This window comes from Rattus norvegicus, chromosome 2 (assembly GCF_021556685.1).
Source record: "Rattus norvegicus strain SHRSP/BbbUtx chromosome 2, alternate assembly SHRSP_T2T, whole genome shotgun sequence".
NCBI classification, from domain to species: domain Eukaryota; kingdom Metazoa; phylum Chordata; class Mammalia; order Rodentia; family Muridae; genus Rattus; species Rattus norvegicus.
The window spans coordinates 167906319-167924829 of record NC_141535.1 but is presented as its reverse complement, the minus strand read 5'-3'; the positions used below and the strand labels follow the sequence as shown (position 1 = coordinate 167924829).

The following is an 18511-nucleotide window of genomic DNA, read 5'->3' as shown; positions in this document are numbered from 1 at the left end:
TATATAACTGTAAAAACCATAATGCTTTTTTGACCACACTAACATCATAGCGAGTACAACAATCTTAGAGAGGAGAAAGATTTCTGTTGGAGTTGGCTTTTTGGCAAGTTGATGGTCTGTGTACTTCTTATTCTGAAGGCTAGACTTACTTGGATTGGCAATGTGGAAAACATATAAAAAATTATGGTTTCCTAAAAAATAATTCCTCTATTAATTGTCTCATAGTAAAAAATGGAAAACATTGTTGTTCTTATGGGGTTGCAAGCTCCTTCAACAATGTCAACCAACCAGAGCTTCCAGGGACTAAACCACTACCGAAAAACTATACATGGACTGACCCAGGGCTCCAACTGCATATGTAGCAGAGAATAGCCTTGTTGGGGCACCAGTGGAGGGGAAGCCCTTGGTCCTGCCAATGTTGGACCCCCATTGTAGGAGAATATGGGGGAACAGTAAGGGGGATGTATGAGGGAAATACCTGTATGGGGGAGGGGGAGAGGAGGGGATGGGAGCTTATGGACAGGAAACCAACCGGGAAGGGGAATAACATTTGAAATGTATGTAAAGAAATATATCTAATAAAAATTTTAAAAGAAATCAATTTTGAAAAAATGGAACTAAGAAAAAAAGGAAAACATCAAAATATATGTAAGCCCAACCAAGTGTGCATTTTCTCTGGACAAATAGAAAAAATATTTTATGTCCCTATGACTGTATTTTTTAGTTTATAAAAGACATACTAAATTCTATTACCTGAAATTTCTATAAAACATACTAATTTTATATGACAAACATTTTTTGGAAAATAATAAGACATAAACCTTGATAAATGAAGACTAATACCATAAAAACTCTTTAGTATAGATGCTTAAAGATTAGGCTAGTTTCATGAGTAATGACAACCTTGTAAAGTATTCTGTGTGTGTTAAATTACATGTTATTTAATGGTTTTCTTGGTTTTTAATGTGCTAAAATGAGTCCTATCTTTCAATAATATTTCTAACAATGCGATTATGTTTGTCTGTGCAATGTTTTACTATATATGTATATATATAATCAGAATATATGTTTACTGCAGATTTAATAAGTCCACACTCACTCACTGCACTCATTTAAACACTGTGTAGTATTTTAGAATCCAGTGATCCTTGCTACCCTTTGTTAGATCCTTCCAGGGTGTAGTTCTGAGTTGATGCTGCATATCCTAATTCTAGACCATGAACTCCTGGTTACTTTAAGGATGACCATCTGGACTGCAGTTTTACTGCAGGTAGACTGTCATGATGCAATTCCTTCCAGGAACCTGGAGTGATTTATTTAAAATCATACCTTTTTTAAAACCTTAGCTGCATAGCGCATGACTACAAATGGGAATATTTATATGACTATAGACAGAGAACTTCAATCTCATTGTCACTTTTTCTTACAGGTAGGGATATAGAAGACATTTTCTATACGTGATGACTTAGGATTGTATCTGATTTTGATGATCATTTAACTTAGTCTTTATGATGATGACAGGGTAGTCTTGTGCATGCCTATAGATTAGACTACTGTTAATTTTAAACTACAAATCCATAACATGATGTCATGCTTTCTTACCTTCTCTGTGTTTCATATGGATTATTAAAATAAAAGGAAAGCTTTGATAAGCACATTTTAATCGAATGTGTTTATTTGCTTATTGTAGTTGGTTACACCACTGATGATTTGAGATTCATCTGGCAGTCAGGAGATCCTGTTCAGTTGGAAAAAATTGCTTTGCCTCAGTTTGATATTAAAAAGGAGGATATCGAATATGGCAACTGTACAAAATACTATAAAGGCACTGGTAAGTGATGGGTTAGAAAATAAAACTGACCAACCTGGTTTCAAAGTCTTGTTTTAACTTCAATTATATATTAAGGGAAAGAATTGAACAAAAATGATTAAAAATAAGACAAATGCAGGCAATTTATCCTCACAACCCTTTGTTAAATCCCTTTGCACAACATATTCACTGAAGATGTCTGAGCCTATAATCGTGAAATGGATGGATCTTTTTCTATGTAATTCTGTTGGTAAGAGGCTGCCAATATTTCATTATAATAACACAAATTTCCTCAAGTAATGGCTTTCTTAGTTGTTGCCAGGTTTTGACAAGATTGTCTTTGGAACTAAGCATTTAATATAGCACGGTATAATCTTTCTTTATTCATATGTTGTCTTGGTGAGCAGTTTTATTTAGATGGCAATGACACTTTCTTGTTAATTTGAAAATCATTGATGTCTGTGGTACAGGAGGAGCAATACGAGTGTGAGAAACTCGGACATTTGTGAGGATTCCTGGCACAGTGTTATTTATCTAGGTGGTGGAATATGAAAGGCAAAGCCAAGTAACCTTAGTCATCACATTGCAGTGAACTCTTGAAGAGCTTCCGTCACCGCTCTGCTCTCTTAATACGCAGTGCTCAGCCTCAGCTCCTCACTGTCAGCTCCTGTCACTGAGGGCTCCAGTAGCACTAAGACATTTAAAATTTTAAAGTTAAATAATACAGAAATTTGGAGGCTGCCTACAATTCTACACTGGATGACAAGTCATGAAAAAGTTATTCAGAAGTAGAAAGGAGTTAATTTTATGGTTTTGGAAACATTTATATTACGGAAGAATCTACTATTATGATGTCATCATCAAGGGAAATATTATTAAAATGAGGGAGGGAAGAGGTTTCATACTTACAGTCCTAATATAGGCAAGGTTAGGAAATTCTGTGGTAAACTTAAATTAAGCATCTGTTGTTGACTATCAAATAAATTGATTAGATTATATACTTTTATGGGGAGACTTAATAGTAAATTATAAGATAAAGTAGTAAGTAGTTATTGAATTTAAATGGTAAGAAGTGAAAAATTCTTATTTCTTAGAAGGGAATTAGAACATGTACTACAAAGAAATAATTTAGAGGACTTCTGGAGAGACCTGTGAGGGCTTTGAGGTATATTTTTTTTATTAATATGAATAAGACCTTATAATTCTAGTAGCTGCAGGGTGACAGTGACAGCAAGGTTGTGCCTAACGTACTTTGGACATTTACTATGTCTCATATTCCTTTCAGTATTTATGTAAATTATAAGTAAAATATGCAGTATTTAGATATTGGTGAAATTTCGTAATATCAGATAATTCAAAATATATGTGATATTAAACATGCAGATTTGTATAAAATTATGTAGATGTATACGTATATTGACGGTTTATAGACAGTATTGGCAAAACTAATTGGAAAAGGCAGTCTGAATTGGCATTTGCCTTACTGAAAGGATGTTGTTGCCTGACTCGCAGAGAGTGAAGGTGAAGAGTGTGGGAACACAAAATGAAAATACTTAAATTGGGTGCCTAAGTGAATAATGAAAGAAAATGACACGGGAAATGGAAAGTAAATTGAAGTTTCCCAACGCACATTTATATCAATTAGCTGCCCACCTGCCTCCCATAAATATAACGGACTAGAGAAAGATCAAAAAGACCAAGAAAATGTTTCTAATAAAAGTTTATGAAGCAAATCACTGTAATATCCAACATACATTTTACGACGAGGTGCATCGACAGCTCGTGAAGTCTCCCAGTGAGGACCTTTATGAAAGTACATGGTGGAGTCCTGCTTTAAAACACATGGGACATGGCATTTAGTCAGGCTACCTTGAAACATACTGAGGTGGAATGTACATTTTTATTTTAAATTATACCAATTTATAGTGACTATGTATTACTATACATAGTATGTGCATTAATATATTACGAATAAAATATATACTAAACTATATGTATAATATATAGTGACTGGAGAAGCTTCGTGTATATGTGTATTATATGTAAATATACACATATGTACGGTTGCCTATAGGTACAAATGTTTTGTTCATCATTTCATATGCAGTAGGTGAATGCATAAATGTTACAAAGTGATATGGTTACTGCATAAAGTGATATTATTATAAACAAGGTTCTTTGAGCTCCACACTTAGGGAGTGCTATGAGTCTCTTTAAACTCTCACTTGTAAGTACAAAATGGTTTCTGTTATTATGAAAGGTTATACTTTTGGAATATTGCACATGGTCACTGGTCAAGAGCATATGGTTTTGTTATCAGGGGAGGAAGTTTAAATGGGAACCAGTATAGACAAGGGCAATTTTATTAACGCTCCCTCCTCATCTTATAAGACCTGTGGACGATATACTATACTGCTTTGTTTTTAATGAAGTTAAAACCAGAAAGCTGTGCGTTTTGTTTCCGACGACACTGCCAGCATTTGCTCCCATTCCTACCCACTCACTGCTTCTGTTCCGTGTTATCACCTCTCTGATCTCCCTGAGACAGTGTTGGGTATAATTCATGAATATATATATATATATATATATATATATATATATATATTTCATTCAGAGTAGCTGCCTCATGTAACTTAAGACGCTTGTAATTACGACTTCTGTATGGAAATCTTGTTGAACAGATATGGAGTTTATTTTAGTGTTTGAAACACAGTTGTTTTTCCCAGTCAGAATGACTATTATTTTTTAAGAATAGGGCAGTAGATCATAAGAATATTCTTTTTTCCATAATTAGTTCACTTATGCATGGTTTACATGGTTTAAAATAATTATGCACAGGCCCAACTGAAAACAACAGAAGTCTTTTAACCTTTGGTATTTATACATAATCTTACTTTTATTAAATGGGAAATGCCATTTTTATCTAAGTTAACTATTTGGGTGGGGGGTAGTGATGCATGCCTGTTATTTCAGAGCTCTGAGGTAGAAGGAATATAAGTTTGAAGTCAGACTGTCCTGTACGGAGCAACTAGTTTAAGAGAGAATTAAACCTTTTAAACAATAAACATTATATGTAAACTGCTGACCAAAAGGACCTAAATATTTGGAAAACAATCTCCAACTTGGGAATCTGTCTTCTTCTCAAGTGGAGTTTTGTCAAAATATTTCTGTCACTTGCCTTCTTTCTCTTCCCTCCTCCAGGATAACAAAACCCTCCACCAGACTGCCAATAGTTCTGAGTAGATTTTGTTGATGTTTTGGATGTTCTAGAACGATATTCTAGGGCAATTTCTGAACTAGTCTCAGCACAAGAGACAAAAAGATGTAGAAGTTTGAGAGCTGTGGAGTACAGGTGGGGAGAGGGTGGAGAGGAAAGTCCTGTCTTCCCACGTCACAGCCCTTGGGTGGTTACTGAAAACCTCAATCCTTGCTCTCCCTACTGTCTAATGCTTACCTAAAGGCTTAAGAGTTAACTCTGACGGTGACCTCTCAGAGACTGTGGTGTCTCCTCCCCACCAGTGTCTTCCCTCTTAACATTAAACTGTTGCTTGGATTTGGGGTAGGGTCTCATAGGTTCATCCTCCATGCTAGCGCCTCTGACAAGGGAAAGGTAAAGGATTGCAGACTCTCACACAAACTTAGTGCCTACGGGTGACACTGAACAGCCTGCACTTTCTCCTTCTCAGTGTCACGTGAGTTATCCATTCAGGGGAAGGAGGATCCATCCTCTTTATAAAGTGTCACCAACTAAAGGAAAAATGTTTGCACTGTTTACTTTGTGAAACTGTCAGGGGTGGGAGTATCCTTTCTCCTGACGGCCTTCTAAGCTACGGTTCTATGTTGGTGGGATGCTCACAGCTGTCACTTATCTGACTCTGACAGGTTACTACACCTGTGTGGAGGTCATCTTCACTCTGAGGAGACAGGTTGGGTTCTACATGATGGGTGTGTATGCACCAACCCTGCTGATTGTGGTCCTCTCCTGGCTCTCTTTCTGGATCAACCCTGATGCCAGTGCTGCCAGAGTACCTCTGGGTAAGCCTCCCTGCTTCTCTTCCACCATGACTGTAGGGGTCTGGTCGAGCAGCCTATCCTGAAAATGTGAGACTCCAAAAGTCCAAGTGCAACAAGTATAAAATTGCACACTTTCACTTGCTGGGAGAGCATAATAAAAACACCATGTATAAAACTGCCCTCAGGCTTTGTGTTGAACGGTGTACATGTGTATGAACTGTAAATGAATATTTTTTTGGACTTGAGTCCTGGCCTTAAGACTTCATACAGTATATGCAAATATTTTAAAGACTGAGAACTCTGAAATTGGAAAGGCTTCTGGTCAATGCATTTCTGAACAGGGATACTAAACTGTGCCCTTTTGTGATGTAGTCAATTTAAGCTTATTCCCAATATTTAACAAATAGATGAGACTCTGACTATGATTATTTTATTTGGCTTGAATAATTATAGGGGGTTAACTCCTAGTCTACATTTCCACCTGCTGGTCTGGCCACTCCCCAGCAGTGTTCCCCAGATACTTGCTGTTTCTCCTGACCGTGTGGTCATGGTGTATCTTGTTTCATAGCACCTTCTTCTTGCCCCCTGATTTCCTGCCTCAGACCCCCAAGCCTAGGAAACTAAACCCCATCTAACTCTCTCCTCCCCAGTTATAGGCTATCATCATCTTTATCCAACCAAAGTTTAAAATAAGGAGCAAGGTCACATAGTCTTACTTTGGTGTAGTGATGATTCTTTCATCCCCGAGGGCAACCTAAACTTGGGGGCCAGTATTTGGTATTGCAATACATAGCAAATGACCAAACCGCAACACATGCTCCATGCATCAACAGCTACTTTGAAGCAGAGAATTTAGAAATGATAGCTCCCTGCTGTTTGGAGGGGAGCTCCGTTCAATGTTGACACTAATCTATATTTTCTCAGTGTTTATGCGGTTGGTAATTTTTTTTTAATTTTTCCTCTTCTGAGAATTTTGCAGTGATTGGTTTATTCTATTTTTTAAGGAAGTACTAATTGATTAGATATAGCCATCTATCACTAAAATATAAAATCTTCACTAGTGCCAACGTTCAAAACAAATAATCGTGTTGGTGGAAATCATTCTAAGTAATATACGTCCCAGGCTCAGAGGATAAAATCATGTACTACTTACCTGACATCTCCTCAATATTGCCTGCATGTATGATAGTGTGTACCTCATAACCTGTGTGAATAGAAGACCATACTGGTCTAGATTTGCGTAGTTACACTCTGATGTTCACACAGTAACAAGGTCACTTGATGATATATTTGTCCAAGGCATAGATAGCTTCATCTTTAAATATCAAGTGTTACACTATGATTTATTATTTTAGAAAAAACCTACTAAGTTCCATTTAAGTGCTGTTTCTCTTTCCTTGTAACACTCATGTGCTACAACTTATTATTTTCAAGGCTGGTGACAAAGAAACACCATTTACTTACCATTTAAATGACACCATTTAGTCATTCAAATTTGTATTTGTTTAATGATCCTTAAGCAAATGCTTTGGCTGCAGAAGAAGCTCACTGGTAAGGAGCAGGCGTGCCATGCATGTACAAAGTCCTGGGTTCTATCCCCACTAACCCCTGCCTCCCCTTCCACTAAACAGTGCTGTGTGAGAAAATAAGCATGGACTCTCTCTGTGAGGAAAGTAAGTACAGGTCAAGATGTAAACATTAGGGCCGGCAAGAGGGACATAGGGAAAATGTGAAACATTTCCGTTGTGTGTGCTTTCTAAATCTCACCAGGACCTCGCCCAGATGAAACTCTGGTATACATGGCCTCCCATCAGACGATGGGTCACAACTTTTGGAATTTTTTCTCCTTCCAAAAAGGTTTTGTGCATACCTCACTGTGAATTGTTGAAGGGAATGAATGAGATACAGAGTTTTAGAAACATACACGTTTTAGTCATGTACATTATATAATGTATAATATAATATAATATATAGAGAGGGATATAACATGGACAGGCATGCATGCCTATCTCTCTCTCTCTCTCTCTCTCTCTCTCTCTCTCTCTGTGTGTGTGTGTGTGTGTGTGTGTGTGTGTGTGTGTGTGTGTGTGTTAAAACACAGCTTAAGGTTGTGGGTTCTAGAGAATGAGAACAGGGATAGTAAGTCTTGGTAAATGACTTTGTAGCAACGAAGCTATGTCATTTATACATTTTAAAGGTTAAGAAACCAAAGAAGCAATGAAAGTGGTTATTGTATTTAAATAAGCAATATGATCAAAATCAATCAAGGAACCTTAAAGTCAAAGTCTTTATTTTTGTTATTCTGTGGGTGGCATTCGTGTGTTTGTGCAATTGTCATCTGAGCTTAGATGTTCACATTCAGAAACCACACGTAGACATTGGGTATGCTCTTTGATCACTTTCCACCTCATTTTTTCTTAAGACACTAAATGTGGAGCTCATGGACTGACTAAACTGCTTGTCTCTATCTCTCAGTTCAGTGCCATATAACAGGCATGTGCTACCATATCTGCATAGGAGTCAGGGATCTAAACGCATGTCCTCATGCTCACATAGCAGGCACTATACACACTAAGTCTGTAGATTAATAATTTAAAAAATATATTTCATACTAGAAGTTATGTGTATGTAATATATATTATGTGTATATGAAATTTATACTATATATGTGCATTACATATATGTGTATATGTATCATATGGCTAACAAGGTACTTTGTGATATTTAAATTTATTCAACACATTTCTTTTTAGGGACTATTTGCTGGGAAGTAATCAAGAAATAAGAATGCAATCATGAAAATGAATAGCAATTGTTAGTAAGATGGATTAAAAACATCATATTTCTAATGCATCTATATTTCCTTGCAAAGCAGCAGATGCCAAATAAGTATGATATATACCATATGAGATTGTGATATGAGGCAGAACAACATTGCTTGTCAGAAAAGCCTTAACAAGAAAGCATCGTAACTAAAGAGAGGAAGTGAAGACAGTAATTCATGTCATTTGCTGGGAGAGAGGAAAGGAAGAGCTTGAGTCTGATCATTTGTAATAGTGAGGGCTGGACCTCTGGAAACCTTTTTATCAGACTCCAATTTTGATTAGCTTTGATTTTGATCCTTGCCTAGTTTATTGTGGACTGACTGATAAAGGAAAGGTAGACTCAGGAGAGCAGTTAGGAGATGGCCCATGGGTCCAACTGATAGTTGTTTATGGCAATGATTGATAGTACCTCAGACTTTCATGTTAATATTCCACCAACGGTTAAAAACCATTGAGACTGATGTTGATTTCCAAATGTATGACTCACGAATGTTATGCCTGAAGTAGGAAGTTAGATGCTGATCAAGTCATTATTCCAAAATGTGATGAAGATCTAGCAGAAACAAACAAACATATAACCAATAGGAGACAGGGGACTTGCTGTCCAGGAAGCTGGGGGTCCTTATATTGACTGACAGCATCTCTCTATCTCTCTGTGGACATCACTGAACACTGTGTTAGTCATAGTGTGCACCGTGTGCCAGAAAGCCATGTTTCACCACCACCTCCTGATGACAGGAAGGGAGGTTGGAAGAGAGGAAGGAAGAGAAGGCAGAGTGACTAGAGAGAGAAAGACACTTGTAATTGCCCCAATTCCTCTCTGGAGTTTTATGGTTGCTTAAATTGTCTTATGTTACATAAACCTAAGTACTGAGTGATGGTTACACATGCTTGTATGTAATGCTGGTCTCCATCTAAAGTTAGTACTTCCTGTAGCAGGATTGTATTCCTTTTTAAAAGGCTGAGATTTTCTTTCTGAAATGAGTAGGAATGTGCCATACTATATCTTCTCTGCTGGGTATTATATAGTAAACAAAGCAAAACAACCAACAAAAAAAATTCTCAAAAATGTCTATACTCTATTCTTGTTTGTGGGTGAAAACTCCTTCTACAAGTAAAAATCTCTCTCTTAAAAAAAAAAAAAGCAAGAAGGGGTTGGGGATTTAGCTCAGTGGTAGAGCGCTTGCCTAGGAAGCGCAAGGCCCTGGGTTCGGTCCCCAGCTCCGAAAAAAAAAGAACCAAAAAAAAAAAAAGCAAGAAATCAAAAAACAAATGAATCACAGAAGTCTTTGGTTCTTTCAGAGTCACTCACAAGGTTCCTGACCCGATTAATTCTCAAATAAAATCCATCTTGTGCTTCCAAACTTTGGTTTAAAACTATTTATCTTTTAGGTGATGCATAGTTAAAAATATTTCCCGACCACAGTTACTACTTCCTGTAGTACAATACATTTCTTCCCGTCTTTGAGCCTTAAAGACCCCTAAGGATTGTTTGCAGTCTATTGAAAGTCATCAGAGCTCAATAGTGGGGGAGCAGTGGCTGTAAAGCGTTTCCCAGGAATAAACCCAGCTGATTCTCCTGTTGCTAGGCATCTTCTCCGTGCTCAGTTTGGCCTCAGAGTGCACCACCCTCGCAGCGGAGCTTCCCAAAGTGTCCTACGTGAAGGCACTGGATGTGTGGCTCATTGCCTGCCTGCTCTTCGGGTTTGCCTCCCTCGTGGAGTATGCTGTTGTCCAGGTGATGTTGAACAATCCCAAAAGGGTTGAAGCTGAGAAAGCCCGAATCGCCAAGGCTGAGCAAGCAGATGGGAAAGGTGGAAACGCAGCTAAGAAGAACACTGTGAACGGCACGGGGACCCCTGTTCATATCAGCACTTTGCAGGTAAGAGTGGAAGGAACTATGGAAGTGGCTCGCCCATTCTCTTCAGTGCCGGGAAAGAGACACTGTGTGAATGAAATGGTGGGGTTAGCATTTACTTTCAATCGATGAAACAGAACTGAGTCCAGCAGAGATTTTGAGAAGTCTTCTCTGAAAACATAAAACATGTCAAGAGCTTCTAGGAAAATCTAATAACTTAAAAATCTTGAAAACTCTCAAGTGAGTTTAAAATCATGACTTCACTTGCTCAACATTGAATGGAGAGATATTTCAAGAGTTTATATCTCACTAAACATAGGTAAGAAGGCAAGGGACTTAATGTGTTTGCACAGGCCTTCAGCTCTGAAGGTAGGAGAGCCAGGCTGTTGGTCAATCACTTTCTCGTTCCTCCTATGTTAAGGAGCTTCCCATGGTTTGTCAGCAAATCACTTACCAACTGGATGGCTGGCCCACAGACACTCTCAACACACAGTTAAGGATTTTTCTAGCCTATTCTTCTCAGATAGAGAAGGCCTGAATAGCCTTTCTGCCCTTAGCCTGCCTTGTCATGTATCATTGGCTTAAAAATGGATTCAAGTAATTGGTCCCAGAACAACCTGCTACTTAGCAGATTAAAGTTACCTGTGCACTTACTCTTGCTTGATGTTCACTGTTTGGGAAGAAAAGTCAGCCAGAAGGCTATTACCATGGAGCTAATAGCTGTACACTCTCCAGGAGACCAATATACAGCCATGAATACTGAGCCTACTCTGACCATGTCCTGGTCCCACAGTGTTGCCCTCCTACAAGGAATTCTAGAAAATACGCTATAGAGAATTTTTAGACAAAAGAGCACACTAATTCTTCCTATATTGCTTATCCTGTGGTTCCCTGTGTGTGTGTGTGTGTGTGTGTGTGTGTGTGTGTGTGTATGTGTGTTTACTGTATTCTTCCTTATACCCTAGTGTTCCAAAGTTACGTTTTACTTTTTAACACAATTCTTTTATTCACTATTTTGTGTGGTATGCATGTAAATTGTCTTCTGCCGTCTGAGACAGCGAGAAAAATCAATCAGGAAGCAGAGGAAAGAATTAGTGAACTGTAAAATCTACAGAAGACACTACCCAATCTGAGCAACAGACTGAAAATTTCTTGAAATTTTAGCGGAGGTCCAGAAAAGCATAGACATCTAGCAGTGCACCCCACACTATGTTACTGCAGTCCTTAAAAGAGGAATGCATATTTGTACATATAGTTCTTATCACCGGACTTTTATAAATTATATCTAAAAAAGAATAAAAAATCATGATCCTGCTATCTATGATTCTGAGTGAATATTGAAGAAGAAATGGTGAACTCTCTTCTTTTTTTTTTTTCCGGAGCTGGGGACCGAACCCAGGGCCTTGTGCTTGCTAGGCAAGCGCTCTACCACTGAGCTAAATCCCCAATCCCTTGGTGAACTCTCTTCTATCATCTCTTTGGTTATAGGACTGTACAATGACAGTTAATTTCATTTACTGACTCACATGTATGATGACACTTCCTTCTTTCTCTATGGCTTTCCATGGGAAATAAACATTCTGGTTCTTTTTCTTATATGTAATGAAACTAATCTCTAGATTTCAATGAGATTGCCTCCTTTACCCTCAGAAGGTCATATCTGCCTTAAACTTCACCCTTCACCTGGTTCTTTCCTCTGCTCTTGCCTTTTCCTGCTGATTCAGCCATGATTTTTATAACTTGCCACTAACTTTTCAGATTCATACATATTTTCTCATCTCAATTCCTGTTTCTTACTGAGATAGTCTAGCCTTTCATTTTTACAAGTATATTGGTTAGAGATACTTGTTCCCAATTTTTAAAGTTTTGATATCTTGGATTTGACATTTATTTTTCATTTCGTTTGAGATGTACCCTAGAATGGCTGCCAAATCCTAGACATTTTATATTATGAGACTCTGAATCATATTTAAAACTCTGTTTTAGTGGCTTTAAATGTCTTATCAGGGGCATGGACAGTATTGATGCATTGCTACCCCCAGGGGAAGTAGAAGTCTAAGTTCCAAATCACTAAGGTAGGCCCACTTTCTCCTGCTGAGTAGAGAGGGAGGGCTCGATCTCTACGTGGTCTGTATAGACACAGCACATGTTACTGCTTGACTTCCATTCTTCATAGTCCCCTTAGGTGTCACCCCAGTGTGGTAGAGGACCATCTGTCATTTACCTAGCCTCACACCATTTCTGTGTGGAATGTGGGACTTATTATGGCCTTCAAAAACAACAGCTACAGTCCTCCCACAGCGTTCGTTGGTGTGTGTAGGAAAGATTATTTGTGTGTGTATCTGTGACATTTGGGTGGAATAGAAGATAAATCATAGGCTCAGCAGTTTATGAATTGTTAGGTTGTTCCTACTTTTCCTTTGTTTAGACAGAGCAGGATCCTTGTGAACTTTTCATCTGGCCCTGTTAGTACATCTACAGCTCCCAGTCAGAAATGTGTAAGGGAAATGACAATGAGAGAATTTGTCACTGTGTGAGTTCATGGGTTTAGACGTCCAGGGTCTCACCCATGCCCTGCACCTCTGCTGTGGTCCTTTTGATAGTCTTCCTTCTCCTCCTCTCTCCTGTTCTTCCTGTCCTTCTTCCTTCTTCCTCCCACATTAGCATTTCTTTTCCAGTCCACTATTCATTATTCTGCCTCCTGATGCTTGCTTCTCTTAAAGTCTTTTCAATATAAAAGGTAGGGTTTCCCCGGAACTCAGTGAGAGAAAGGAGGACTAAGTCTGCTCTCTCCTCCCAGAAACACAAGTTATTCAGACCCACGGACTCTACTTTTTCTGCACCTCACCCCACTAACGATTAAAGCTGTTCACCGATGCACTATGTGGCTTCCAGAGTTAGCCTCCTGAGACCTATGATTGCAGGCTTAGGACACCACATCTGTTTCCTAACACTTTCCTAACTTTTATCATGCACCAGCCAAACTATTTTCAGAGAAATTGTAGTTCCCTTCTCCAGGGTTTGACTGTAGTTTCTTTTGCCACCAAGACCTCATGCTGGCATTGAGCAGAGCTGAGATACTGTAGGGTATGCTTCTAGACTTGAAAATTCTGTAAGGGAGAGTAGCGTTCTCCTTTGCTCCCACAGCACATATGTATTTCTTATTATCTGAAATTCAAACAGGAGCCTTGAGGACGCCTCCAGGTGGGGAGATGTTCATGGTTTTCTAACTGCAGTACCCTGCCATTCTGTTGTTATCTCAGTGTTGAGCCCTTGCCATTGTCACCCCTCTTTGACCCTCCTGACATGCTATTATCATGCCTTTATCAGTAACATGAGACCCTAAATAAGTTGCTACTAATATACCCACTAAGTTTACAATAATTTATAACTGGGTAAGTTCACAGAGTTGGTTCATGTTTGAAATAAAATAAAATTAGAAATTGTTTTTAAATTTCACAGTTCCAGGATGAAATGGATATATAATTACAGCTTTAGATTCATAATCCACTTGTTTCCATGTGTTTTGCTTTTGAAAACACAAGAAATTCTCAAGTAATTGCAATCAGAAAGTAGGTCACTAATTTTTGATCTAAGTAACAACAGAAGCATAGTAAGATTTGAGTTGTAGGAAACCTAAAGGGCAGTTTACAAGATAACAGTGTGACTGCTAAGGAAAAGTATGACCAAAAGCAGAAAAATATGACCCAGATTTTGCTAGAAGAGCTTTTAGGAAATACACCTGCGTTTGTCATGCATACTTATTTTTCAACCATGTATTTGGCTATGGGTTCCCTTCTGTAAAAACAAAAAGATGGTTCTGGCTTAGCCATCTTTCAATATTTTGGTAGCTGATGTATTTTCCTGTTCGTTTATAAAAACAGCTTCAAACTTTTTGCTGTCACCATCAACCTTTCCCTAACTCTCCTCACTTGTCGTACACAATGAGTTCATGAATAAAAGACAAAACAGCCCCATGCTCACAATCTTCAGTAATTTAATGAACAAAAGCTAATGTCTGACCATGGGAGTTGTTTCTTTACGACAAAGTTATGTTTAAAACTTAGCATTGGTTTGGATTCCGTTAAAATCTGTCCAAATTGTTTCCTCTGGACATTTTCTAACATCTAGAGAAGACATCTTATCTTTAATTCTAGAAGTTCTATACAAAATCATTTGCTTTTACATGAACCACACATAAAATTTTAGAGGTTAAATTAGGAAATATTACAGTTTTATTGGCTTGTTGGTGTTGTTCGTGTTGCTTCTGGCAGCCGCATTTCTGTTAGCAGCACTTGGCAGGGGCGACAGTGTACACTCAGAGTAAATGAGATGTGTGCAATAATGGAAAACTGATGAATTTAGGATTCGAGCAGACAAATTAGGAATGTGTTGAGTAGGATTGCTATCTTACTCCTGTGGTTATGGCTACTTGCGGAATTATAACTGCTGAAGAAGACAGTTTATTGTAAAATCTTTTCTCCTGCCCTATTTCCATTTGAGTTAATAATGAGTTCAAAATAACAAAGAACATTTGTGCAAAATCTCTGATGAATGGAACAAAAAGAGATCCACCAACTAGTAAGTGAGTCATGACTTCTTAAAGGAGGTCTGAGGATCCTTTGTGGGCTGGAAACCAATCTCACTCCTTCAGCTGTGTCGTCACGCATGCCTTTCCTAGCACACACATGACACATGTGTACCATGCCACTTGTTCTGAACATGGGAGACCAGCACAATGTCACCAAGAGTTTCCAGTGAATTGAGAGTGAGAAAGAGACAGCTTCTGGGAATTCTTCATAATGTGCTCATTATGATATTGAAGTCGTGCTCTCCTTACTGTTGTGAGTAGATATTTAAATAATATGGATTTTTAATAGGTGTGATTCAGATGCTAATAGTCTTATTGCAGGACAAATGGCTCTGTTGTTAATCAGCAGTTCTGTATGGAAGCAGGAAAGGAAAAATGAGGGCTCTGAATTCACACTTAGAGTAACAGTTTCTCTGGTTCAGGGGCAGATTTTTATTATTTTAGTATTTAAACTGAGAAAAGTCTTACGATCTAAATAGTAACATAAATTAATATTGTTTCACGCTTTATTTCTTAATACAAATTAATTAATAAAAAAGAAGCCCATTCAACAGTATGAACTTTGGGGTTAATTGGACACAGTGTCGGAGCTTTCTTAAATGTCCAGTTGATCCGTTGGTTGTTCGGTTGACTTTTATTCCTGCTAATGTATACACTCAATTTTAAAGAGATGTGGTATCTATAACACTAAATTAAATTCTGTTACACCGTCTTTCATTTTTGTGCTCAGGTTGGTGAGACCAGATGCAAAAAAGTTTGTACTTCCAAGTCTGATCTGAGATCCAATGACTTCAGCATTGTTGGCAGCTTACCAAGAGATTTTGAATTATCCAATTATGACTGCTATGGGAAACCCATTGAAGTCAACAATGGACTTGGGAAACCACAGGCAAAGAACAAGAAGCCTCCGCCTGCCAAGCCTGTCATCCCCACGGCAGCCAAGCGCATTGACCTCTATGCAAGAGCATTATTTCCCTTCTGCTTCTTGTTCTTCAACGTTATATATTGGTCTATATATTTATGATAAACCATTTCCGTTTGTATGAAGTACAACACCATTTCATTGTGACCAATGCAATTCATAATTGCTGATCTGTGAAAACTTTGCATTTTCATAGCAATATATTGCATTTTGGATGCCACTTGATTATAATGAAATGCAGCACCTTACTTTGAATGGCAGCATGACCCTGTAACGTCTGTGCTCCAACCATGAGATAGATAGATAGATAGATAGATAGATAGATAGATAGATAGATAGATAGATAGATAGATAGATAGATGTACATTAAGCATAGTACTTTAGGAATCAATGACAAATACACATACTGCATAATCTTCATAATGTGCTCTTCGGCTACTGTAACTCTGTAACTACAAATACTTCCAGTAATCCAGATGGAAACATGATGTGCACGCTGACCCCTGTCATGTTCACTGTTCTATGTATGCAGTATCTTACATCCCCTTCCTTGTAAGAAAGAAAGCCATCTTATTAAATAATTTTCAATAGTATTATTACAGATTAAGCAAGACTATATGGCATAGTGTTTAAAGTTTTTAAGAGAGATAGATCAGTAATAGTTATGCAGGTTCCTTAAGAAATAAAATCAAAATTATACATTTATACAGCAAGCTTATTTTTAAGTGTGCTTGTGCTGTCAAAATGCCAGATAATAGAACAGTAAGCATTTTTGAGGAAAAGAGAAACCTGGGCTAGTATAAATGCATAGTGAGTTCTGGCTTCTGGCAAAATACAAACAAATAAAGGATAGATGTATTAGTTAAATATTTTGGATAAAGTAAATTCTTTAATCAACCTTAAAAATCAAAGTCTATTTTCATGCCTTTCATTTGTTGATATGGAGAGCATTAAGCATAAGCCTTAAAAAGAGTTGCACACATTTCAAATCTAAGTGGTGTGGTGACATGTGATTCCAGATCACTATTAGACTCCAGGAATCATCAGCGTGAACTTGAACTGGAAAAATCATCATCATTGGAGGTCTTAGCTTGTTTATTTTATTAAAATGTTTCTATATTTCAAGTAATATTCGAACTGTTTTTGAAATTTTTTATTTATTTGAATGTATTTGAATATGTTATAAACCAATGATTTAGTTAATAATATTTTTTTTAATTTAAACTTGAGACTTCTTTTCCCTTCTTGCTGAAAGTCTAGATATTGGGGCTAACTTTATCTTGATTCTACCTGAAAAGAACCCCTAAGCCTCATCTTATAAAGCCCCATTTTCTAAAAGAGTCATAATGTAACTGTTTATTTCTGTCTTAGCTAAAATCGGAGGTATTAGTAATAATGTAATGTAAACATAGACCATAAAACCGTTTTACATTATTTGGAGTGCTTTTGTTCTTGTTGATAGTTTGTACAGCCAACTAATACGATGCATTAAAAGTATTATTTGTGCAACTGCCGTATGCTATTCACTGCTATCTGATTTATTGAAGATTTTTTTTAACTTTGGAACATCCCCAGTGGTTGTGATCTTCTTTAAATGGTATATAGAATAATCCTCTGTAGTCTTTCAGCACCATCCAGTTACAAAAGCATGACAATCTAAATCATTTTAAAATGCCACAAGTAAAATCGGAGATTGCACTTCTCTCCCAAGACCTGGGGAAGTATTAGCTTGATGGGCCGGCAGTGGGAGAAATGTCTTGAACATGTATCATTTAAAGAATCTCTTTGTGGTGACGTTTCCTTACGTTTGTTTTTATAACTTTTCTTTCATGTTAGGGCCTTTGATCTAGGGTTTTAAGTGTCTTATAGTGAAAGCATTGGTGTGATATAGAAATGTATTGTGAAAACAGTGGGGATGGGTTTTTGTCATATGATACAATATAATATCAGACAATATCCTTGGCCTACAGCCTCTCGCCACTACTTATTTTGAGCTAAATATGTAGATGATGTAGATGTGTTTTGACCCAGACACATCTGTTTAGGGTAGCACATGCGTTGCTATCCTTGCCGTTATTTTTTCTTTTTCTCTTTTTAAGCTTCCCAGGGTTCATTGTGCCGAGATTCTAACCCAGATCTGTTTTTAGGTATCTCTAACCTCAGTTTGACTCACTCTGCCCCCCAGTTTGACTTTTGACTATAAAAAGTAATTTAACATAAAAGCATGTAGAATAAATGGCATTTAACCTACCATTCCTTGGATTTTTCACATTATATGTGTCAAGATTCTTTCTAGGTGACAACATACTTATATTCACGTCTCTGAACTTAGCCTCCTCTTATCCTGGGGAGGACTTTTCCCCCCCAGGCAGAAATAAATTGTCCTTTTACAAATACAAAACTATATTACACTAGCTCTTTGTGTATGGATGTGGCTGCTTATGGGAATGCCCAAGGTGAAGCTGCTTGAAAAACAGCTACATTTAAAACT

The 18511-nt window shown here is 37.6% G+C and overlaps 1 protein-coding gene across 3 annotated transcripts in view; it reads left to right on the top strand.

Annotated features, from left to right (window-relative positions):
• Glrb (glycine receptor, beta) overlaps positions 1–18294 on the top strand; it is a 73620-nt gene extending 55326 nt beyond the window's left edge. For 2 of the 3 annotated variants that reach the window (XM_087616418.1, XM_087616419.1), the window contains 4 exons: positions 1691–1831; positions 5693–5845; positions 10239–10531; positions 15829–18294. In XM_087616418.1, the coding sequence (XP_087472544.1) occupies positions 1691–1831; positions 5693–5845; positions 10239–10531; positions 15829–16122 (881 nt within the window). In that variant the 3' untranslated portion in view covers positions 16123–18294. 3 annotated transcript variants of the gene reach the window in all.
• The last annotated feature ends 217 nt before the right edge of the window (positions 18295–18511 follow it).